This window comes from Dipodomys spectabilis, unplaced genomic scaffold (assembly GCF_019054845.1).
Source record: "Dipodomys spectabilis isolate Male_0828 unplaced genomic scaffold, ASM1905484v1 ptg000416l, whole genome shotgun sequence".
Lineage (NCBI taxonomy): Eukaryota > Metazoa > Chordata > Mammalia > Rodentia > Heteromyidae > Dipodomys > Dipodomys spectabilis.
Window position 1 is genome coordinate 2,045,798 of NW_024871093.1, and position 24,786 is coordinate 2,070,583.

The following is a 24,786-nucleotide window of genomic DNA, read 5'->3' on the forward strand; positions in this document are numbered from 1 at the left end:
ATTTAAGAAATGTTTTGAGCCCCTGGTCAAAAGTATTGGTATCCTGTAGAAGATAATAAATATAATAATAAATACATTGTTGGGTCCTTAAATGTTCTTATAATTTTCTTTTCTCCTGTGTTTCTAAATAAATAAAGATATCTTATAATTTTCTATGAGTAGTTGAGAAAAATTAACCCAGAGACTTTATGCCAAATTCGAGGAAAATTGGTGCAGAGATTAAATTGTTTGTTTAACTTATTCACCAAAGAATACCATCAATTTATAATGCTATAATTTTCATTAGAAAATTTCCAACTCAAATCTGTCTTCCTAGTTTAGTTTAGATAGAACCTGATAGGACTGTTGTAGTATTAATTCTTCCCTTGTGTTTTCAGAATTGAACTTGATAAATTTCTCTCAAAACTGAACAATTGGAACTGTCCTTGTTTGGGTTTTTGAGTGCTTTTGGAATTTTTCATTTCCATCTTTGGAATGAGCAAGTCAGGAAGTATTCTGTTAGGCAAGATCTCTAACGATTATTTTTTCCTTAATAGGACAGACTTGGAGGAATCCTGGTTCAAAACCACAATGTCTACTGCACAGCTCGCTCATGCACCCAGAACACACAAGACATCTAAGGTATTTGTTAAGAATTAAAGAAAATCAATGCCCATTTAGTGAGTTACTTTAGAAGCATGATTTTAATCTTTTTTCTTTTTAAAAAACAGCAGTCGTATCAGTTAATTGGCAGGTAATATTCTGGGAGAGTATGTCTACACGTTAACTGCCTAATGGACTGCAGAGGTCTAGAAAATTAAAAGGATTACAAAGTTACTCACTAGGAGCTTGTTTAATGTCTATATATCTTCTATAGTGCGGGAAATCAGAAACAAAATGATATTTAAAGAGAATGATTCTTTGTTAGACATCCACTTCCTGGATAATTCGGGAACTTTTAGGGCACATGGTGATATAATTATAGAATTAAGGAGAACATTGAGAGAAAAATGGCTGCTAGAAATCTGTGGACTGGGAAGGTGGCTCAGTGGTAGAGCGCTTGCCTTGCATGCATGAGGCCCTGGGTTCAATTCCTCAGCACCACATACGCAAAAAGAAAAAAGCCGGAAGTGGCGCTGTGGCTCAAGTGGTAGAGTGCTAGCCTTGAGCTGAAGAGCTGAGGGACAGCGCCCAGGCCCAGAGTTCAGGCCCCACGACCGGACCCAAGGAAAAAAAAAAAAAAACCTGGGGAGTTGGTTAGTCAGCTTACCATTGCTGTGAAAAAATAGCTGAGCTAATCAACTTAAAGAGAGGAGAGATTTATTTTGGTTCAAGGTTTTAGCCCGTGGTTGATGGATTGCATCATTTGGGGGCCTGTGGTGAGGCAAAGCATCTTGGTCAAGGAAACACCCCTTGAGCTGTCTCCTTCCCATCAGACCTCGCTTCCTGAAGTCCCACCTCCTCCCAGGGCAAGGGCCTTGGCAGTCACTGGAGAGCCTGACATCACAGGGAGGAGTCCATGGGGCAGCCTTGCTGGAGTCACTCTAGCCATTTTAATGAGTCCTAAGACACTCAGCAATGCAGTGCTTGTTTATTTATGACTATCCAGTAGTCTCCAGGACATTGTGTTGTTTCAGAAGAGAATACAATAGAAATGATCCTCAATTAAAAAAATGTGATTAGGGAAATAAGATTTTTTTTTTAAGCTGGTCATTGATGGCTTATGCCTCCAATTCTAGCTACTCAGGAGACTGAGATATTAGGATTGTACTTCAGAGCCAGCCTGGGCAGGAAAATCCATGAGACTCCCATGTCCAATTAACCACCAGAAAACCGGAAGTGGAGCTGTGGCTCAAGTAGGAGAAGGCTAGCCTTGAGCAAACAAAACCAAAGGGACAGCGTTCAGGCCCTGAATCCAAGCCTTATTACTGGCATATGTGCACACACGCATACATGCGCGTGCGCACACACACACAGGATTAATTGTAGTTAAGTCAACATACTGATATTTGCATATGTACAAATATGGCTGATAGGAGTTTTGGGAGTTTGTGAGTTTGTAGATGCAGGAATGGTTTGTACATTCCTCATGAAGGAGGTGAATATCAGGAGTAATGAAAAATAGAGTTTTGTGAGGAAAACTGTCTTGTCCCTCATAGTGGAAATGAGTGTGGCATGGTTTAGAGAATACCATGGAAGCCATCCTTCCTGGGTGGAGAGCTCATCTTGTTGAACAGAAAGTAGAATTAGATAGGAACTTTGGAAAGTAGATGAATACAGACCTTAAAGGCCTGTATGCTTTTCTTCTATAGTTAATGGAAAGTCAAAGGGCATGATCAGGAGAGTGAATAAGGTTTTAGGGTATTAAATTGTCTCAGAAGTAGACAGATTGAAGCAGGAAGGAGCAGCCATCTTTCTGGCTTGGTTTCAATGTTCTCACTGATCTCATTTGCTTTCCTAAATGCGCTGTCTTCCTGGGGGAAATGCTGAGTTGGGTGTATGAATCGCAATCAACCTGGCCATTCTCTTTCTCACAGTAAATTAACAAACTGACCTTTTAATACAACCAAATCTTCATTGTTTGGACTGCATAAACTACTTTCCCCAGTAAAATTTAAATGATAGTATAATTTTTGTTATTTAATAGTTAGAACAACACTAATCATTATAGAAGCCAACATTTATTCAGCCTGTGTCTGCGTGCCAGGCATGGTGCCAAGGGCTTTATGCTATTATTTCAATTAAACCTCTCCATATGGAAGAAAAGCAAAATAAGTTGCTCCAGGTCCTGGAGTGCTAGGATTACAGGCATGAATTACTGTGCCTGGCCTCCAAAAGCAATTAAACATTTTTACACATCCCCAAACATCACACATGCAAAAGTAGTAACGTTGTTATAGACTAGACTATAATATGATTTGGCAAAAAGGGCAATGCCATAATACATTGTCAGTATATACTACACTAAGAAAAGGTATTCTTACATAGAAAAACCATGTTTAGAACACTCAGAAAACATTCTACTGGAAATTCTTCTTCATCTAAAGGTTTTTTCGTAGACAGTCCCTACCTCTAAGTAACAGAACTATTAGAACTTGTACCTTTGAACCACGTAGCATAATAAAAGGAGACAGTTACTCGCCAGCTTACTTTTTTTAGTTTCTTTTGATGCCCATGCCACACTGTATGAGACTGGTTCTAAGGTCCTTCCAGTTCTGAACTACGGTGCAAAGTCTAAACAAAGAACTTAGATTTGCTTTACCCAGGTGATTGTTTCAGCTTTAGTCTGGGCAGGGGAAAGGTACCCCCTATGAACATTAGAAGAATTCCAATTAGATTGGTGTAGTCTTACTAGATTATTCTTGCCACTAAGTTTTGGAATTCTATAGAACCTAACCAAACACATTTTCTCATTTAGTGGTTTATTTGTTACAGAAGGTTGTAAGTATGACTTGATTTTCAAACAAATTTATCAGCTTTTGAGGACCAGATTTTGCAGCACATGTAAAATTCTTCTGATAGTCCTAAAGCTGTTTTTTTTAAACTCAAGCATTTAATTATTGAAGAGAATCTCTCTCTCTCTCTCTCTCTCTCTCTCTCTCTCTCTCTCTCTCTCTCTCTCCTCCTTTGGCGCTTACTGTCTGCTGGGTTGGTGATTCTATCTCTTTGATATCCAAATCTCTCCAGCTGGTCTGTAAATTCCATGAAAGTGCTGTCTTTATTTCACCTTAGGTTTGCTTTGATGTTTTGCAAATCACCATCATCACATTTGTTGGTAAACAAGTGAAACCATACAGGAAAATAAGGAACTGTTAAACCAGGCACTTGCTAAGCACTTCATAGACACTCACTCCTTTAATCCTCACAATAATTCGGTCATGTAGTCATCACTTTTAATGAAGTGTAATGGAAGCCCAGAGAGGTTAAGTAACTTATGCAAAATCTGGCGTTTGGCACTAGGTGTTACAAATAAAACTTTATTGGAACATGGCTGCACTGGAACTGCTTCAGTTATAATCTGTGACTTTTTTCATATTCTCTGGCAGAATTAATTGTAAAGCTTAAAATGTTTATATCTGGCCTGGTATTGAAAAGGTTCTTGACCTTTTCAGGATCATAGAACATGCTGAATAAGAATCTGGACTGTCTGGCTAGCTTTGGTGTATTTATTTTCTTGACCACACCACTATGCTGCTCCCTTACACCCGCCCACCCTCAGCCACCCGGAGAGGTGCTAAAGACGTCACAGGTTTCTCTCTGTACTTTCTTCCTTACAAACACAAACATGCACAGCCACCTGTCTCAGTCTGGGAACACACACACACACACACACACACACACACACACACACACGAGTTGATTCTAACTATTCAGAGTAGTCATGATCTAGTAAATGAGTGAGTATGAAGAGCTGTGTTTAGAAGAAATATGGGGCTAGGTTCCTGTGAGCTTCTGGTCAGAACATTGCATCAACCCATAATTCCATAACTGTTATTGTATCTGCTTCTGTTTAAATACATTTATTTATTCATTCATTTATTCATTTATTTATTTATTTATTTATTTTTGGGTCTGGTCATGGGGCCTGAATTCTGAGCCTGGGCACTGTCCCTCAGCTCTTCAGCTCAAGGCTAGCGCTCTACCACTTGAGCCACAGCGCCACTTCCGGCTTTTTTCTTGTTGCTTATATGGTGCTGAGGAATCAAACCCAGGGTCTCATGCATGCAAGGCAAGCGCTCTACCACTGAGCCACCTTCCGAGCCCTGTTTAAATACATTTAATGCAGACAGATGGTTCATTAACTGTGAACTCAAAGCCAACAGCACCGGAAGTGGTGTCTAAAGTAAAGTTCTCTAACAAGTGTATTTTCTCCCTAAGGTTTTTGAGAGCCTTCTCAAATGTAGGGGCACTGACAAGCCTGACTTAACTAAGTGTGCTTGAGGACTCTTTAAGTAGAAAAAGATACCAATGAGCACATAAAGCATAAAAAAAAAGCAAAAAACAAAAGAGCACGAGGCCCTGGCTAGACGAAGAAAAGGGCAGGTGAGATAGAGGGGCGGCTGGAATGAGGAGGCTGAGGTCTTGTTTAGGGCGCGTGCTGGAGACTGCGAGGGACCACGATGAAAACGCTGATTCGCAGCCAGCGAGGAGGAAAATTGATAAATGTGGCTATTGACTGTAATGCCTAACTGGGGTTTAGTTCCCAGTGAGCATATACCATCAAATCCTTCTTCAGTATTCAAAAATTTGCCTTTTTTCTTAACAGCAAATCATAACTGTGCTTTGGTGTATTTATTCTCTTGACCGCACCACCATGCTGCTCCCTTACACCTGCCCACCCTCAGCCACCCGGAGAGGTGCTAAAGACGTCACAGGTTTCTCTCTGTACTTTCTTCCTTACAAACACAAACATGCACAGCCACCTGTCTCAGTCTGGGAACACACGCACACGCACACGCACACACACACAGAGCATATTGTGGGGAGGGATGGAGAGAGAGAGTAGGTACAACTGGATCAGAAAAATAGTCTTTTATTTTCCCTGAGACCCGGTCTCACTATGTAGCCCACGTTGGTCTCAAACATGTCATCCTCCTGCCTCTGCCTCCTGAGTGCTGGGATTACAGACTCTGTCACCATGCCTGACTAGGAGGAATAACTCTTGCTTCTTTTTGTTGTAGTTGTTGTTGGCAGTACGAGGGCATGAACTCAAGGCGTGAATTCAGCTTTGATTGCTCATAGCTGGTTCTGTACCATTTGAGCCATAATTCTAGTCCGGCCTTTGGCTGATTATTTTGTCCTCTAAATTATTATTATTATTGTTGTTGTTGTTGGTCATGGGGCTTGAACGCTGGGCCTGGGTGCTATCCTCAGCTCTTCAGCTCAAAGTGAGTGCTCTACCACTTGAGCCACAGCACCACTTCCTGGCTGATTATTTTGGAGATGGAATCTCACAGGCTTTTCTGCCTAGCCTAACTCGTGTGTGTGTGTGTGTGTGTGTGTGTGTGTGTGTGTGTGTGTGTGTGTGTTTAATTTATTGGTTTTGACATTTTCTTTCTGGCTCTTTTTTATTTTTTTTTCAAATTCTTTATTGTGATTAAGTGGTTACATAATTTCCTAAATTTCACAGTATTGTGGGATAGTGATGCTTAGTTAAAGTCACAAACACATTCTAACTTTCATGGAACAAATTGTCTATCATGGTCTATAACATTTATGAGTTCTATGAGCTTTGCAGTACGGTTATTTCTTCCACATTGGGTGGTATGTACATTTCTTTTGTTTTGCATAGCATCAGCTGTTCCCTCTTTCCCACTTGTTCCCTCCCTCCCATCACTGCCATTGAGTTGCTTAGTTCATTTTGGTCAATGTCCAGTGCAGCTGACGGGTTCCACTGTTGTATGTTTTTCCCTGATTCCCTCTAGTTCTGTGTTGTCCTCCTGGTTTCCCTCTAGCGTGCACATATATACCATACATGCGATCAGCAGCATGGGGTTATTTAGTAGTGATTCGACCAGATGAGTGGGAGTCCTTTGTTTCTTAAGTCCTGTTAATTTTGTCGTATCACCCTTACATTTTGGATTTAACATCCACTTATCAGGGAGACCATGTGCCGTTTGTCTCTTTGCTCTTGGCTTACCTCGCTCGACATGATTTCTTCTAGCTCCATCCATTTCCCTGAAAATGCCTTTATTTTGTGCTTTCTAATGGCTGCATAATATTCCATTGTGTATAGATAGCACAGTTTTTGGATCCATTCATCTGTGGTGGGACAACTGGGTTGTTTCCATATCCTAGCTATTGAGAACAGTGCTGCAATAAACATGGAGGTGCACGTGTCCTTGTATATTGGTTCCTGTTGTTCAGGGTAGATGCCTAGAAGTGGTATGACTGGGTCATAAGGGAGGTCAATCTTTAGCTTTCTGAGGACCCTCCAGACTGCTTTCCAAAGTGGTTGTATAAGTGTACATTCCCACCAGCAGTGTAATAGGGTTCCTCTTTCTCCACATCCCCTCCAGCATTTGCCGTTGGCTGATTTGTGGATGTGGGCCATTCTGACTGGGGTAAGGTGGTATCTCAGGGTTGTCTTTATTTGCATTTCCTTCACCACCAGGGATGGTGAACATTTACTCATGTGTTTCTTTGCCATTTTTATCTCTTCTTCTGAGAAGTCTCTCTTTAGTTTGTTTGCCCATTTAGTAATTGGCTTGTTGGGTTTGGGAGGGAGTAGTTTTTTGAGTTCCCTGTATATCTGGATATTAACCCCTTGTCTGATATATTGCTGGTAAATATTTTTTTCCCAGTTAGTTGGTTGTCTTTCTAGCTTGGTTGCTATAGCTTTAGCTGTGCAGAAACTTTTTATTTTAAGGTAGTCCCATTTGTCGAGTCTCTCTCCAATTTGTTGTGACCCTGGGACTCTGTTCAGGAAGTTCCTGCCTGTGCCTATAAGTTCAAGTGTCTCTCCTACTTTGTCCTGAAGTAGTTTCAGAGATTCAGGTTTGATGTTAAGGTCTTTAATCCATTTTGAGTTGATGTTGGTGCATGGTGATAGGCTGGGGTCCACTTTTAGTTTTCTGCATGTGGCCGCCCAGTTTTCCCAGCACCAGTAGTTGAAGAAGCTGTGTTTCTTCCACTGTATGTCTTTGGCTCCTTTGTCAGCTGATTGTAGGCATGTGGTTTTATTTCGGGATCTTCTATTCCATTGGTCTTCGGGTCTGTTTTTGTGCCTTTCTGGCTCTTTTTAAACACCTCCATCCATCCCCTGGGCTAACCTTTGAATTTTGATCCTCCAATCTCAGTCTCCTGAGTAGCTAGGATTACATGTGTGAGTTCTTGACACCCTGAAAAACTTCTCATCTTCTTATACATAGTAGAGTAAGTATGGCTGGCAATAATTGGTTAGTCTAAATAGATATAGAGAGGATTATGATTGTCCCCCAAAGCAAAGAAATGGTATATATCTGCAGTGATAGGTCCATCACTCACTCTGATCTGATTGTAAAACATGTACATGTATTGAAATGTCACCCTCTTCCCCATTGGTATGTATAATTTACTATGTATTAATTAAAATCATAAAAAGGAAAAATACCCTACTAAACTTTGTAGATATAACTCTTCTTTCCTTTTCTCTGTGTGCCACTTACACTACACCTTTTTTGTTGTTGTTGTTGTCGTGGGACTTGAACTCTGGGGGGACTGTGGGCAGCGTCACCCTTGCAGCATCGAGTGACGGGAATAGGGGAAGTGATCTCTCCCAGAAGAGACCAGGGAAGCCTTGAGTCAGCGCGGCATTCTGTGTAAGCTCCATGGAGGAGAGGACTTTTATTCGCTATGCTCACTGCTGCATCTCAGAACCTAAAGCAGAATCTAAACTTAAATACATAGTTGAATTAAAATGGCCATATTTTGGAACTGAAAAGAAGAACATTTCTGGCCAAGAGGACTGCTTGAAGCAACATTTTCAAAACTTATTTGATAGGTCAATACTTACTTTTCACTGGTAGTATCTGTTTATAAAATGCATGCACGTGTACAACTAAATTAATTTTTACAGGTCAAACACATTCTTGTAAACCAGAAGCCAGATCAAGAAACAGTATAAAACTGATCATTCTCCCCTTAGAGACGACCTACTTTCAGTCTATTGAGGGTGTTTTCTGATAAACTTTACTATGGTTTCACTATAAAAAGAGAGAGAGAGAGAGAGAAAAAAATAGGAAAAAATCAACAAGGCCTCTCAGGTTCCCTAGTCACTATTCTGTTTCCTAAGTGAGAAAAAAAAGCACCATCCTGACTTCTAACAGCCCAGATTAGTATCTTGCTTGTATATTCTATATAAAGGAAAGCATAAGATACTATTTATTCATATCTGCTTTGTTCTGCTTAGTATTTGATGTGAGAGTCATCTGTATTGTTAAATGTAATTGCAATCATTCATTCTCATTGCTACCTAGTACTCCACTGGGGAAATATACCATAATTTCTTCATCTATTCTGTTGAGAAGCATTGGGTGGTTTCTAATTTGGAGCTATTATGATAATGTTGTTATGGGCAGTCTAATATCATTTAGGAAACACAGGAGAGATGAGACCACAGGGACTAGATTTTGTCCGTTTCCAATGCCACAGTTAGGGAGCTTGAACGCGGTGCTGTATTTACATTGGGAGTGCCATGGTAAGGTTCATATTTGTTGCAGTTGATCCTGATGATAGCATGGAAGACAGACGGAATGAAAAACGTTGCCTGGGCCCAGCGGCTGCTGGAGTGAGAAGGGGAACTTGGGAATGTCCTAAGCCCAGGAACAGCAGTGAAGGGAAAGAAGAAAGCAGATGTGAGATTCTGAGGGAGAACTGAGTGTGAGGGACAGAGAGAGGCTGGTGATGAAGCCATGTCTCGATGGATGCATGAGTGGGTGCTGATCTACTTGCTCCAGAATGAAACTTGGGGTCCTTTTAGCCAGGGGAGGTGGGGATGAACTGAGTTTAAGGGATCAGAAATTAGGAATGTTGAAGTGGGGCTCAGAGCAGAAGTAGGGGCTCGAAGTCCCCTGAATAGACTGTAGCTGAGGCTGGGAGAATAGATGAACTCATTGAAAAAGAGAGCCATGAATACAGAAAAATAGCCTGGCCATGGCAGCGCCCGCCTGTCATCCTGGCTACTCAGAAGACTGAGATCTAAGGCTCTCCAGTGAACTAGCAAAAAGCTAGAGGTGGAGGTGTGGCTCAAATGGTAGAGTGCTGGCCTTGAGTGAAAAAGCTAAGGGACAGCACTAAAGCCCTGAATTCAAGTCCCAGGAACTCCCCTCCACACACACAAAAGAGAGACTGAGTCAGGTGTGTGGGGTGGGTGAAGACAGTGGTGTGGAGCTGGGGTGGATGGACTCAGTGGTAGAAAGCAACAAACAACAAAACAGAAGTGTGTGGGACACTCAAGGGAGAAGGTCAGAGCGCACGCAGGCAGACGAGAGCTCTGCATTCATCAGGAAAGAACTACGATGGCCTAGGAGACTTTGGAGAGAGCAGGGTTGCCGGGAGAGGGTAACGGAAGGACGCTCTAGGGCAACACTTCAGGCTTGCCTCACATCTATGGGTCAGTGTGAAACAACTTGAATTACTTGGGTGATTGTCTCTGCCTTCTGCTCTGTCTTGACTATAAAGATCTAATTTCATGCAACTTCCAAAGCCCTGTTTTCCTTTTGATTACCTATGAATGTGTCATAGTTGAAGTCTTGACAAAGCTGCCATCCTTATGTGGTAATGGTGTGACTATATTAGAATACTAAGGCTTTTCACCTTTGTTTGTTTGTTTTTCTCTCCCTTCAGAAAACGGTTTTCCCAACCCAAATCACTAATGAGCAACAGTCCTTGATAATGGTGAAGAAACTCTTTGCTACTTCTATCTCCTGTATAACCTATCTAAGGGGCCTGTTTCCAGAGAGTTCTTATGGAGAGCGCCATTTGGACGGTAACATTTAATGAAATGGCCACCGTGGCTATTGTAACCTTCTCCTGAAATTAGCTGGAGTAAACTGGTATTTCTCGCAGACTGCTAATTCCAACTCATGGGCCTGTTTTTCAACATTTAATTGGCTAATCCATTTTCCATTTTAATTTCACTACGTTTAGTACTTGTACTTGTAGGAACCATTAGCTTCTTGCTAGATAGCAAATTAAAAAAATCAGTCTGAAGGGAAAAGCGTAGAAGCACAGAACAAAATCTGAATGCTGAAGATTTACACTATTTTGTGCCTCAACTAAATTTGTTCTTTGAGGATTGTTTTAACATTGGAGAACTTCAAAGGAACCACATGAGAAACTCCTCCTCCCTGGTAACACACACACATACCCACAGATATTAATGTGGCGAGGTGTGCAGTACAGGAATTTAGGCAACTATTATTCTAGTCCTGGTCTTTTCTCAATTCAGGCCCATTTTTACTTCTTTTGTTTCTTGTGCCTTTAAAGGTATCTTCTTATTGTATTATGTATGTAATAAGCGTTTCTGGCTTCTTTCTTCTCTTTGCATAAAAGAAAATGTGCCTGAAACTCTTCAGTTTTTCAAAATTGAAACAAATTTGCTTACAAGGGCAGAATGTAAATCTTGTTGACTTGTTACCAAAATGGAAATGTCATTTGGAAAATAAATAATATAGCTAGCCACAAGTTTCCATTTAAGTTGCTGTTTTTCAAAATCTAACATTGAATTTCTCACATTTGAATTCAGTGATTACCTTGGCCTCATTCCAATGTAATTTTCTTAAGCAATATTTGATTTTCATTGAGCATCAATGAAATATATTTGTGCTGTAAAAGCAGAAGCATGACACGTGAAATCACAACCACCTCATTTGTATTAATTATAACCTCTGCTGGTGTCTATGGGATACAAATCTATAATTGTGAATGTATTTTCAATTTCATGTGTCTACTTATGTGTATGATGCATCTTTTTTTTTTTTGGGTCCGGTCATGGGGCCTGAACTCTGGGCCTGGGCGCTGTCCCTCAGCTCTTCAGCTCAAGGCTAGCGCTCTACCACTTGAGCCCCAGCGCCACTTCTGGCTTTTTTCTTTTTGCTTATGTGGTGCTGAGGAATCGAACCCAGGGCCTCAGGCTTGCAAGGCAAGCGCTCTACCACTGAGCCACCTTCCCAGCCCTGTATGATGCATCTTGATCAGAGTCATTCCTTTCATCATTCTTTCCTCTCTCCTGCCTGGCTCCTCCCTACCACCTCAAGATTCCTAGCTCCATTTTCATGTACACACATTGAGTATTCTACACACACACACACACACGCCATTCTTCTCTCCCTCCTTTTAGCCCCTGCCCCATCAGCCAGCACACATTTATGATTTATGAATGTATTAATATGTGGCATATAGTTGCAGGTTGGTTGGAAGATAGAATCATAAAAGACAGGTCTTGGGAAATTAAGCGCATGTTGTAGGTGACTCACCATGCGAGGCCTGGGGGTAAAATCATTCCTTACAGTTTTCTTTTTGTGATGGTTACAGTGGAAGTTAATGTCTCACTCTCAATGTCTGTACTTAAAGTAACACACAGCACTTTCGTGTGACTTTCTTTCTGATAATCTCTTAATGTTATGCCTCTGTGGAAAAGTGTACATAATCCCTTGATAGAAGAATAGCTGTTATCAACTTTAGCAAAAGGAAATAATATGGCAAGACTCGTGCGAAGTCCACCATAAATCAGTGATTGATTTCACACTCATCTTCCTTTTTTCCCAAGTGTAGAACTGAATTGAATTTTGGTTGGAAATCTGTATTTGAAAATAATCCATGGAGGTGGGCGCTGGTGGCTCACGCCTGTAATCCTAGCTACTCAAGAGGCTGAGATCTGAGGCTCACGGTACGAAGCCAGCTGGGCAGGAAAGTCCATGAGACTCTTATCTCCAATAAACCACCAAAAAAAAAAAAAAAAAAGCTGGAAGTGGTGCTGTAGCTCAAGTGATAGGAGCATTAGCCTTAAGCAAAAGAACCTCAGGAACAGCACCCAGGTCTTGAGTTTAAACCTTAGGACTGCACCAAAAAAATAAAAATGAAAATAAATCCATGGAAAAAAATTCTCATTGATAAAGAACTAACAGAGGGCTGGGGATGTGGTTTTGTGAGTACTTGCCTAGTGTGCATAAGGCCCTGGGTTCAATTCCTCAGTACTACATAAGCAAAAAAAAAAAGCAGAGAAAGGAGATTGAAGTGTGAGCTTTCAGTGGATCAGGAATGGTGGTCTTCACTGGAAGAAAAGCAAAACAAATTGATTCTGCTGCCTTGTAAAAGGGGAGATGCTAAACTGTCAAGACAATGATAATCATCAAAATGGGACTTTAAAAAGTAGGTACCTAGGGATTCAAAGCATCTCTAGACGCCATAAAACTTAAATAAGTTGCATACGTACAGTAATTATAGGAAATGTTCTATATGGTATGGACATTGTCAATATAGCAGTCATTTAGGAGATAAAAATAGATTACTTCTATTTTTGTAGATCTAAATTTAAAAATTCTTCGGGAAGACAAAAAATGTCCTGGGTCACTGCATATTATCAAATGGTAAGTAATTTAAATTCCACAAAAAATAAGTTCCATAAAAGTTGTATTTTATTTTAGCATGGCTGAAATTACCCATAAGACTTGTATTTTGTGAGATCATTTATTTAAAACCATTTCCTCCTTATTATCTTTCTTTTTAAAAAATAATTTCCTACAAAATTACAGCTCTCACTATTATTTTAAGATTCAGTTTTTTAGTTTTGATTTTAAAAGAAAATGGTTTGTCTAAGGAAGGCAATCAAAATTTGTTTGTTCATCATCTGAATGTCAGTGAACTAAACATTTTGATAGCCAAAAGTGAAACAGATTGCCTATTATTTATAAAGTTCTATGAATATATTAATATCACTGAGCGAGTAGCTGGTGGCCCACACCTGCAATCTTAGCTACTTAGTAGGTTGAGCTCTGAGAATCACAGTTCAAAGCCGGCTCAGGCAGAAGAGTCCCAGGAGACTCTTATCTACAATTAACCACTCAAAAACCAGAAGTGGAGCTGTGACTCAATTGGTAGAGCACTAGCCTTCAGCACAAAGAGGCTGAGGGAAAGTGCCCAGGCCTGAGTTCAAGCCCCACAACTGACAAAAATAAAAAATAACTGGGTGCTCATGCCTATAATCCTAGCCACTCAGGAGCCTGAGCTCTGAGGATTGCAGTTCAAAGCCAGCCTGGGTAAGAAAGTCCGTGAGACTCTTATCTTGAATTAACCACCAGAAAACCGGAAGTGGCACTGTGGCTCAAGTGGTAGAACCCTAGCCTTGAGCTGAAAAGCTCAGAGACAAAGCTCAGACCCAGTAATTCAAGCCCCATGACCAATAAAAATAAATAATAATATCACTGGCAGTTCTAAAATGTAATTGTTAGTTGGGTGCCAGTGGCTCACACCTATAATCCCAGCTACTCAGGAGGCTGAGGTCTGAGGATCACAGTTTCAAGCCAGTACTGGCAGGAAAGTTTGTGAGACTCATAGCTCCAATTAACCACCAAAAAGCTGGAAGTGGAGCTCTGGCTCAAGTGGTAGAGCACCAGCCTTGAGTTAAAAAGCTAAGGAATAGCACCCAGGCCCTGAGCTCAAGGCCCATATACACACACACACACACACACACACACACACACACACACACACACACACACACACACACACACACACACACACACACACACACACACACACAGAGTGAGAAAGGCAAAACAGTCATCAGTTTAATATACCTTAAACAAAAGATGTAAACTCATCTTGTACGTTAACTTTTTTTTCTTGCCTTGGTATGTGGTCCAAATTGACATTTATTTATTTATTTACTTATTTATTTTTGGCAGGATTCAAGGTTGTTTTGATGCTTTGGAAAAGAAATACGTAAGATTTTTTTTTTAATTTATAAGATGCATCCCTTACCCTTTAACAAAGGAGTTTAGTTTTGGATGTGCACAGTGAGCCATTGTCTCCATTTCCATTCAAAAATAATTTCCCTTACCTTGTCCCACTGAAATCTCTTACACCAATCACAGAGGAAATCCCCTTTCTTCTTGTACATACTCATATCTTTTTGATCACAGAATTTCCTCTGAAGACACTAGAAAAACTCTGCAGGATGTGGGACAGGGAGACAAGAATCTGGCATTTGGCACATTGAACATGTTCAAAGTGGGTGACTCTGTCTGTAGATATGAAAAGGAGCAGGCTTGGGGCTGGGAAGGTGGCTTAGTGGTAGAGCGCTTGCCTTGCATGTGGGTTCGATTCCTCAGCACCACATAAGCAAAATGAAAAAAGCCGGAAGTGGCGCTGTGGCTCAAGTGGTAGAGCACTAGCCTTGAGCTGAAGAGCTGAGGGACAGCGCCCAGGCCCCATGACCAGACCCCCCCCCCAAAAAAAAAAAATAAAAAGAAAAGAAAAGAAAAGGAGCAGACTTGAAGAAAGCATTTTCCTTTATCTTGGTTATTTTGGTAACTATGTTTGGTGAATGGGTAGAACCTGTTGTCTAAAAACAGGTACTGTTATAGCTCTGAGTTTTTTAAAAACACAGATTAACTTTTAAATGCATCTGATATTTCCTGAATCCCTGGACAGCTAAGAAGAGTGTGAAAAAAATGGAGGATCTAGTTTGAGTGGAAGCGATAAGATGAATATAAATGAAAGGTCCATCATTGCTTCTCCCCTTTTCTGTTTGTGCCTTCCTTTTTCCCCCAACTGACTATTTCTTTAAGGGACCATATGTTCCCTCTCTTCACTTATGTATGACTTATGCAACACTGATTCAGGGATTGAGGAACACAAAGATAAAAGAAATGAAGGCAGGAGATTGTAGACCATGGTGGAGGATTGGTGATCCGAGGTTATGTGCCAGTCCAGCTGTATCTACTGATACGATACAGTGGCACTTCTGTGTTTATGGCAAATAGCTGCTTAAAAAAGAAACATCTTGGCCTGGGGAAGGGCCTCAGTGGTAGAGCGCTTGCCTAGCATGCATGAAGCCCTGGGTTCAATTCCTCAGTACCACATACACAGAAAAAGCTAGAAGTGGTGCTGTGGCTCAAGTGGTAGAATGCTAGCCTTGAGCACAGAGAGGCTCAGGGACAATGCCAGGTCCTGAGTTCAAGCCCCAGGACTAGGCAAAAAAAGAAAGAAAAGAAAAAGAAACAGCTGCTCTTTTGCGGCCCTAAAAGTCCTGCTTTTTGGAGTACCCACAAGTGTCTCTTCTCAGATCTTCCTAGACTGCTCCAAAATCCAGCAACTAAAAGCTAGCACTAAAGGTTAGCACCTAGTCTGAGTTGCTTCCAAGTAAAGTTCAGAGTCCTTCACACGATCTTTCCAGAGCATTGCTTCCCGCTGCCCCCCCCCCCCCCCCCCCCGCCGGTCAAGCCACATAAAGATTCTAGAACATGCCAAATTCCTCTTGTCTTTGTACATATCCATACACATTGCCTATCTCACTGTACTGTATCTTTCCAGTCCCCTCTTAAATAGGATTTACGTCTTCTGGGAGCATTTTCCTGACCCTCAGCCTAGATTGTCCTTCTGCTAGAGTGGGTAGTCAGCAGCTCTGAAGTGCTGTTTCATTATAATGGTTATCTTACCTGGATTATTTCCTACTTAACACTGCCCTGCTAGACTTTTTTCCTCTGGACATTAGGGGATGAGTCCTCCTCCTCCCCCAATCTCTATCCTCCTCCTCCTCCTCCTCTTCCTCTCCTCCTCCTCCTCTTCCACCTCTTGCTGCTCTTCCTCCACCTCTTTCTGCTCTTCCTCTTCCTCTTCATTTTCATCATCTTCCTCTTCTTGGTCTTTGTCTTCTTTTTACATTTTTGAATAAACTATTAATAAAGTTTCATTGTCATCAAATCTCAGTGACTTGCAGTAACAAAAGTATCCACACAGTGTCACCAGAGTTCTAATTCCTGTCCTATGATATGTTCTGATTTGTTTTAAATTTATTTTGATTATATTTATTTATTATTCTTAAAAGTCCAATAGAATCCTTTTATAATATATATACACATACATACAGAGTATACAGAGGCAAGAATTTTTATAAGACATAGCAGGAATTTTAGATTTTTACTTTAGACCATTAAACTCAAAAGGGGCATTTTTTTTTTTTTTTACTGGAACAATGTACTCTTTTTTTTTTTTTTTTAATTTTGTTTTTGGGTCCGGTCGTGGGGCCTGAACTCTGGGCCTGGGCGCTGTCCCTCAGCTCTTCAGCTCAAGGCTAGTGCTCTACCACTTGAGCCACAGCGCCACTTCCGGCTTTTTTCTTTTTGCTTATGTGGTGCTGAGGAATCGAACCCAGGGCCTCAGGCATGCAAGGCAAGCGCTCTACCACTGAGCCATCTTCCCAGCCCTGGAACAATGTACTCTTTTTAATTTTTTTTATTGTGATTAAGTAGTTTCATAATTTCCCAAATGTCACAGTATTGTGGGATAGTGATGCTCAGTTAAAGTCACAAACACATTCTAACTTTCATGGAACAATTTGTCTATCATTTATGAGTTCTATGAGCTTTGCAATACAGTTATTTCTTCCACATTGGGTGGTATGCACATTTCTTTTGTTTTGCATAGCATCAGCTCTTCCCTCTTTCCCACTTGTTCCCTCCTTCCCATCGCTGCCATTGAGTTGCTTAGTTCATTTTGATCAATGTCCAGTGCAGCTGATGGGTCCCGCTGTTGTATGTTTCTCCCTGATTCCCTCTAGTTCTGTGTCGTCCTCCTGGTTTCCCTCTGGTTTGCACATATATACCATACATGTGATCAGCAGCATGGGGGTTATTTAGTAGTGATTCAGCCAGATGAGTGGAAGTCCTCTGTTAATTTTGTCGTATCACCTAACATTTGGATTTAACATTCACTTATCAGGGAGACCATGTACCGATTGTCTCTTTGCTCCTGGCTTACATCACTCAACATGATTTCTTCTAGCTCCATCCATTTCCCTTCAAATGACATTATTTTGTCATTTCTAATGGCTGCATAATATTCCATTGTGTATGGATACCACAATTTTTGTATCCATTCATAAAAGGGGCGTTTTTGAGAGATATTCTGAGGTGTATTTAATTTTGAGCAATAATGAAGTATCTTGAATATATTTTGCCTCCCAAATTAGAATATAACTTTTTGTATTCCTCTTCTTTTTTTTTTTGTATCTATACCAGCAGAGCCCAGTGTAGATAATAGGCATTATTTAAATACCTCTTTTTTTTCTACCCAAATATTTGAAAGCCCTCTGAAACAATAATTTGATTGTCTTTCATTAAGAAAAAAACCCACATGGGTGTGAGCATACAATAATAATGGTTTTCTTTTCTCTTGAAGCTGCACATGGCTGTACTTACAGTAAGTATGCACTGGAGGTAAGCCTCTTCCCTACTCCGCAGCTGCAGCAGAGGGGGCTGTCACGCCACATCTCCCCCATGGCCAGCCTGTCTTCCCTGTCTGTCTTGTGAGGTTTGGAGTGTAAAGGCTAGGATCTATCAGAAACCTTAGTAAGATACTATAAAGTATATCTTTCTTTAGTATAACACATGGTAATGTATATGTATATACTGTCTGCTTTACTACCAGCTCTTGTGGTTTTAGTATTTTGTTCACTTTTTACTTTGTTAGTTCAAAGCTTTTAAAAAAGATTTCTTTCATTGTTATTATAAAGGTGATGTACAAAGGGGTTACAATTACATAAGTCAGGTAAAGAATTCATTTCCTTCCTTCCTTCCTTCCTTCCTTCCTTTCTTCCTAGAAGGGAGTTCTAAGCAAGTTTATTAAATGTGGGGCTTGAACTCTAAGCTCATGGCTAGTGCTCTACCACTTTGAGCCACAGGGCCACTTCTGGTTTTCTGGTGGTAAATTGGAGGTAAGAGTCCTATGGACTTTACTGCTTGGGTTGGCTTTGAACCATAATCCTTAGATTGCAGCCTCCTGAGTAGTTAGAATTACAGGAGTACATTTCTTTTTGGACAATGTTACCCTGTCCCTCACACTCTCTGTTTTTCCCTTTTCTTTTTTTAAGTTATGTAGACTTAAAATTTTATATATCCAGAGATATAACATGATCTATTTAGCTAGGAATTGAAAGGATATTGAGATGCTACCATGAATAATCTTAGATTATTTGAACAATTTAAACCATAATAGATGCCACCAGCACCTAATAAATACCTTACATTTCTTACAAGGAATTCTCTTCATTGTTAAGAGAATAGCAAAATAAGAGCTCATCCTGTTGGTTGTTGGTGGCTCACACCTGTAATCCTAGCTACTCAGGAGGCTGAGATCTGAGGATCATGGTTCAAAGCCAGCCTGGGCAGGAAAGTCCATGAGACTCTTATCTCCAATAAACCACTAGAAAACTGGAAGTTGCGCTGTGGCTCAAGTGGTAGAGCGCTCACCTTGAGCTGAAGAGCTCAGGGACAGCGCCCAGACCCAGAGTTCAAGCCCCACAGCCGACCAAAAAAAAAAAAAGAAAGAAAGAAAAAAGAGCTCATCCTATCTCTAGCTCGTAATATGTCAATACAGCACTCAATTAATGGAGTACAAAATGAACGCTCTGCAGGGAAAGCAAAGTCCATAAGGGGAAATCTAATAAATGTCAGAATTTAAATGCTTTTTATTTTTCTTTTAACAGCTTTACACAAATCCCAAGGAACCTGAGGTAAGAAGATACATATGTAAATGGGTGGGAATGTATATTTTAGTATGTTTACCTGAGTTGAGGCTGTAGTTTATATACTTAGAACAGAATAATACATAGTAAGCTCTTCTGGGATCGATCCTTTATTATGAGAAATTTAAAGCTGTCTAGGGATATTAGGGGAAAAAATGAGTAGAAATGGGCCTGTTTCTTGACGTGTTAACATTGAGATAATTCTCTTAATGTGTAAATGTCTAAACGCCTCCTTTTATTATTTATTTTAATTGATTTCTTGATCTGCTTATGGAATTTTGGAAAAATTAATGAGATGTGTCATAATTCTAATTTTTTTTTGCCAACTAAATCCCCCCCTTGTTTTGTAGCCTCCCCTCCCCCCCCCCCCAGCATTTTATCTCCTTACTTCTCTTTCTAGATCTCTCCCCCTGGCTTAGTCCGCCCTCCTCATCCTCAAGGCCATCTTACATCCAAATCTTTGATGGAAACATCTTTGGCTGGTGGGTGGACACCATCTTTTTCCTTCTTTAACTTCCCTCTTCAGCAGAGGCCTGGACTTCAACATTCTCCATTGAGTCATGCGGGGGACTTCTCGGCAGATTGGGAGTGGGCTACTGGGGTGGATGGTAAGGTCTTGGGTACACAGTTGTCACACTGGTGTGGAACTGTCTCCGTGGGGGCCAGAAGTGGAGAGGGAGAAGCTCTTTGTTTTCTTTGTCTTCCTCTTGCCTTTCTCTCAGTTTGTTCTTCTCTAAGCCACTAGATTTAGTCTACCTGGTGGTATTGGAGACTGGGTTAAGTGTTTTTAGCTGCTCATATTCTCTTGCGAAGTTACACAGGGCTGTGTGAGCCGGAGGAGGAGACGCAGGCAGGTGGCCGGTCTCCACTTGCACCTGTGTCCACCTTTGTGCCTTCTTTGCTTCCAGAATGCACCTTGCTGCAGTGCTAGCCTTGCTTTCTTATGCATGTAAAACACCTAGTTTCAAACCAGCTGTTTTTAGGATAATGAAATGCTGAGCAACTTGGGCTGAGCTACAGAAAAATTTTAGAGTGGAAAGAAAACTAATGTGGTTAGGAAATGAAGCCTTGTCATATAGATCAATTCTGAGCTATCATTTGACATTATTTTGAACACTTACAGATGTTCATTGTAGTAGTGATCCCGTAACCACTAGATATTCGTGGCATACATTTGCTTACCAAAAAAGTTGGTGGTGCTAGGTGCCAGTGACTCATGCCTGTAGTCCTATCTACTTAGGAGGCTGAGAAGAGGAGGTTTAAGGCTTGAGGCCAGCCAGGGAAGAAGATTTTGTGAGACCCCCTTCTCAACTCATTGCTGGGTACAGTTGTACACATCTGTCTTCATCAACCTACATGGGAGGCTGTGATTTAGAGGGTTGTGGTTCCAAGACAGTCTGGGCAGAAAAAACTCCAAGAGACTCCACAGAGGGAAGCTGGATAGATATGGTAGCATCCATTTATGATCCCAGCCACCAAGGGAGGCCTAAAAGTGGGAACTCTGAGACTCAGGCATGCCCATAGGTTAGCAGCCAGACTCTATTTGTAAAATAATCAGTTAAAAAACAGGGCTTTAGGTGTGGCTCGGCCTAGCAATTGGAAGGCCCCGTTCGGATTTGAATAAAACCTGAAAAAAAAAAAAGTGGCACGTTTGAGGGTATTCAATAACTTAAAGCAGAGTCAGCAAAAATTCCAGTATTGCTACTACGATAGCCTAGCAAGATCGACAGTGCGTCAAAGCATCCGGACGCGACACAGCTGCCATTCATCACTAAGACACTGGCGCAACTGCCCGCTCTCAATCGCATTCTCGCGTGTACTCACACTCAGAACAGTGTTCTCACACACGGTCCTCAGCATGGTCTGAGACTGTGCCAAACACTTGAGTCGTAGCCCTAGATGTACATCCTGCCCTAAACAAATTTGCACAAACAATAACAATGACAATATGTAGCTGAAGCAAAAATATATTTGGAGACAAGAGACAGAGGCTCACACCTTTAATCCTAGCTACTCAGGAGGCTGAGATCTGAGGATTGTGGTTTGAAGCCAATTTTCACAGGAAAGTTTTGAATCTCCATTAACCAGCAAAAAGCTAGAAGTGGTAGAGCACCAGCCTTGTGTGAGAAAGCTAAGGGACAATGCTCAGTCCCTGAGATCAAGCCCTAGTACTAGCACAAAACATTATATATGTATGTATGTATATGAATATATGTATGATATATGGTACACGGATTAAAAGTTAATATTTGCAGCACCCTTGTGAAGAGTACAGTTAAGAGCCTCTGGCTTAAATCACAGGTCAGAGGCCAATAGAGTTGGGGCACTGCTTCTATTCCTTTGTTGTGGTCCTTTTATACCTGACAGTTTGCTCTAATGGTCCCATGTCTTGAAAGAGATGAGCTGCTGAAAGCAGTCAGCCTAGAGCAGAGTGCTGATGAGCTTTACAAAGCTCACTGGCTTTGCTGCCACCGCTTTCTACGATGCTTCTGTGGGGCAGGCCACACTAACAAGGTAGATAGTGATTAAAGAGACACGGAAACCAATGTAAATGCATTCTAGAGAGCCTTGGCTTGGGACAGACAGATTCGGGAACATCCCAAGGACACAAATGTTCTATGTTTCCATCTGTTCCTCTGCGCCTGTTGGAGGTGCTCAGTGCCCACTTGTAACAGCAAGCTTCATCCTTGCAGGATGAAATCCTAATTAGCCGAACATTTATTCATTCAGTAAGTATGTGCTGAGCATTGTCCAAAGTATAAAGTACAGACTATCTGGGGGCAGACAAGGTCCCTGCCCTCTAGAAGCTTTCATTCTTTTTTTTTTTTTTTTTTTTTTTTGGGTCCAGTCATGAGGCCTGAACTCTGGGCCTAGGCGCTGTCCCTCAGCTCTTCAGCTCAAGGCTAGTGCTCTACCACTCGAGCCACAGTGCCACTTCTGGCTTTCTTTTTCTTTTTGCTTATGTGGTGCTGAGGAATCGAACCCAGGGCCTCATGCATGCAAGGCAAGTGCTCTACCACTGAGCCACTTTCCCAGCCCATAGAAGCTTTCATTCTTATACAGGAAGGATAAACAGTAAACAAGTGAACAAAAATGAGCAGAAGTAATTTCAAATAGTCCTAATGCTTTGAAGGGAAAGCCGGTGTGCTGGGCAGGGCTGAGGTAAACAGTAAGAAAAAGGACTGGGGGCTGTGTTGGATCGGTGGTCCACAGGCAGCCTCGCTCTGGGGCCTGGGCTGGAGCTGACACTGAGTCGGTGAGGGGAGCAGTGTGCCACAGGCAGGCGAGCATCATAGTTACCGTGCTGCGAGCCGGCTCAGCAGTGAGGAGAGTAGCAATCTCTACTTCACAGAGCTGGCGATTGAATGGATTCATGGACAATTATGCCAATGCCTGAATATTATTATCAACTGGAGAGAGCACATTCCAAAGTATAGCTCTACAGAGTTCCAAAACAGGAAGGAAAAGTGGGTGTCTGTGTACAGAAAGGGTGCCATGTGCCAGGAGCCTGGCGCTTCATGAGTGAGAGGGAGGAAGCGTGGCAGGGGAGGTAGGCGGGGCATAGATGGCAGGGGAGGGGGGAGGTAGGCAGGAGATAGGTGGCAGGGGAGGGGGGAGGTAGGCAGGGTGTAGGTGGGTGCCACGGTAGGTGGATTTTAGGCTGAGGGCAGAGGAAGCCACTGAGGGGGGCAGGTTAGGAAAGGAATGGCTGCTTAGTATTTTCTTCCTTTCTTTTTTGGCAGTGCTGAGGATTGAACTTCAGTCTTCACACTTGCAAAACAAGTGAGCACACCTCAGCCCTTTCTGCTTTAGTTATTTGCTGATGAGGTCTCTTGCATTTCGCCTTTTTGTCTTGGAACCTATGTCTCCCAGTAGCTGGGATTACAGGTGTTAGCCACAGCCTCTAGCCCTGATTTCTATTCTCAAAAACTCTTTTTTTTTTTTGCTACAGAATAGAAAATAGTTGTCAGTGGATTTGTGTCACTTGGAGTCTTACTAATAGACTGGAATGTGGAGGGAGAAACAGGCTGTGTGTGTTGTGTTGGGAGAAACCATTGAGAAGTTGGAAGGTTCATGATTGTTAGGTGATCCTCCTGAAAGAGAGAGATCTTGTGAGTGAGGTATAAGGAAGACACTATACCCTTATAGATGTTTCTTTCTTCATAAGGCAGTCAGTCTGAAGTTGTGAAGGATTAAGACTGTAAAACAAATATAACTCGTTAATTAGTTGCTTCAGCAACCAAATAATAAAATGCAACTATCAACTGCTAAGAGATCTCTTTCCTTTAAAAAGTAAATGTTCGCAACATCAAGAAGCTAAAGTTGCCAGGTGCCCGAGGCTCACGCCTGTAATCCTAGCTACTCAGGAGGCTGAGATCTGAGGAGGGCAGTTCAACGCCAGCCTGGGCAGGAAAGTCCGTGAGACTCTTATCTTTATTTAACCACCAAAAATCTTGAAGTGGAGCTGTGATAGAGCACTAACTTTCAGCAAAATGCTCAGGGACAGCAGTACCCAGGACCTAACACACACACAGACAGACACACACACACAAGCACACACACACACACACGCACACAAGCACACACACACACACACACACACACACAAGCACACACACACACGCACACACACACACACGCACACACCAGCACACAGTCCGTCAGAGTCCGAGTCCGAGTCCGAGGTGGCTTAGAAGCATGGACCGGCAGGGAAGAATGGGCGTTGTTTGCTTGACAGGGCAGTTACAATCAGCACTGTTGGAGAGAGGACACTGTGTATCTGGCCTTCTGCCCCTGTGGGCAGCTCCAATCTCATCCATCTCTCCTATTGTGTTCACACAGCAGCCTTCTGAACTTCCCTTGATTTTTCAGATGGATTGTCCAGCTGCAAAACATCTTAGACTTAAGCAGTATGAACCCTTATTTCCAGGACCTGATCGCTGATGATTAAGTTGCAAGTTAAGGCATAAGGTCAGTTGAGCTGGGCCAGTGCAGATGTTAAAGGCTCAGAGACTCTGATCAACCTCCTCATCCCAGGCTGCCAAGGATCAGTACTGAGCCAGTACTCCCAGTTGTTAGCTGCGTCCGCTGACAGTCACTTTATCTAACGGGTATTTGTCTCTCACAAGGCAGCGTGTCCCTCTGTATTCCCAGCCCTCTAACAACAGGAAAGCACGTGGCTGTGGCAGTGAGTGGAAACAAGACAGGCAGCCTTAGATCCTAGATCTTTCTCCAATTCTTCCAGCTTCCCAGGTGCCATTCTCAATGAAGTGCCCCTCAGCTGCTCTCAAGGTTCCAGACTTCCCCTCAACTCCAAAGTAGCCATGAGGAGCTTTTAAAGTGTAAACCACTCTCTTGCGTAAACCCTTAATAGACTTTTGGTTGATTTAGAATAAAATCCCAACCCTCATCAGGGCTAATAGGCCTTATAACTCCCTCTACCACCTCATCTCCTGTATTCTTCCTTGGCGCTCTTAACTCCAGCCTCTTGGTCTTCTCTCAGATCCTGGAAGAGTCTCTTCTACCACAAAGCCTCAGCCTGGCTGGTCAGATGCCTGGGGCACCAGACCCCAGGTCCA

General features: G+C 41.9%; 1 protein-coding gene across 1 annotated transcript in view; it reads left to right on the forward strand.

Annotated features, from left to right (window-relative positions):
• Positions 1-570: 570 nt before the first annotated feature.
• Hormad2 (HORMA domain containing 2) overlaps positions 571-24,786 on the forward strand; it is a 32,498-nt gene continuing 8,282 nt past the window's right edge. The window contains exons 1-6 of the mRNA XM_042667664.1: positions 571-621; positions 10,306-10,447; positions 12,986-13,049; positions 14,367-14,403; positions 17,863-17,883; positions 19,169-19,195. Coding sequence (XP_042523598.1) covers positions 571-621; positions 10,306-10,447; positions 12,986-13,049; positions 14,367-14,403; positions 17,863-17,883; positions 19,169-19,195 — 342 coding nt within the window. The remainder of the gene's footprint in view (positions 622-10,305; positions 10,448-12,985; positions 13,050-14,366; positions 14,404-17,862; positions 17,884-19,168; positions 19,196-24,786) is intronic.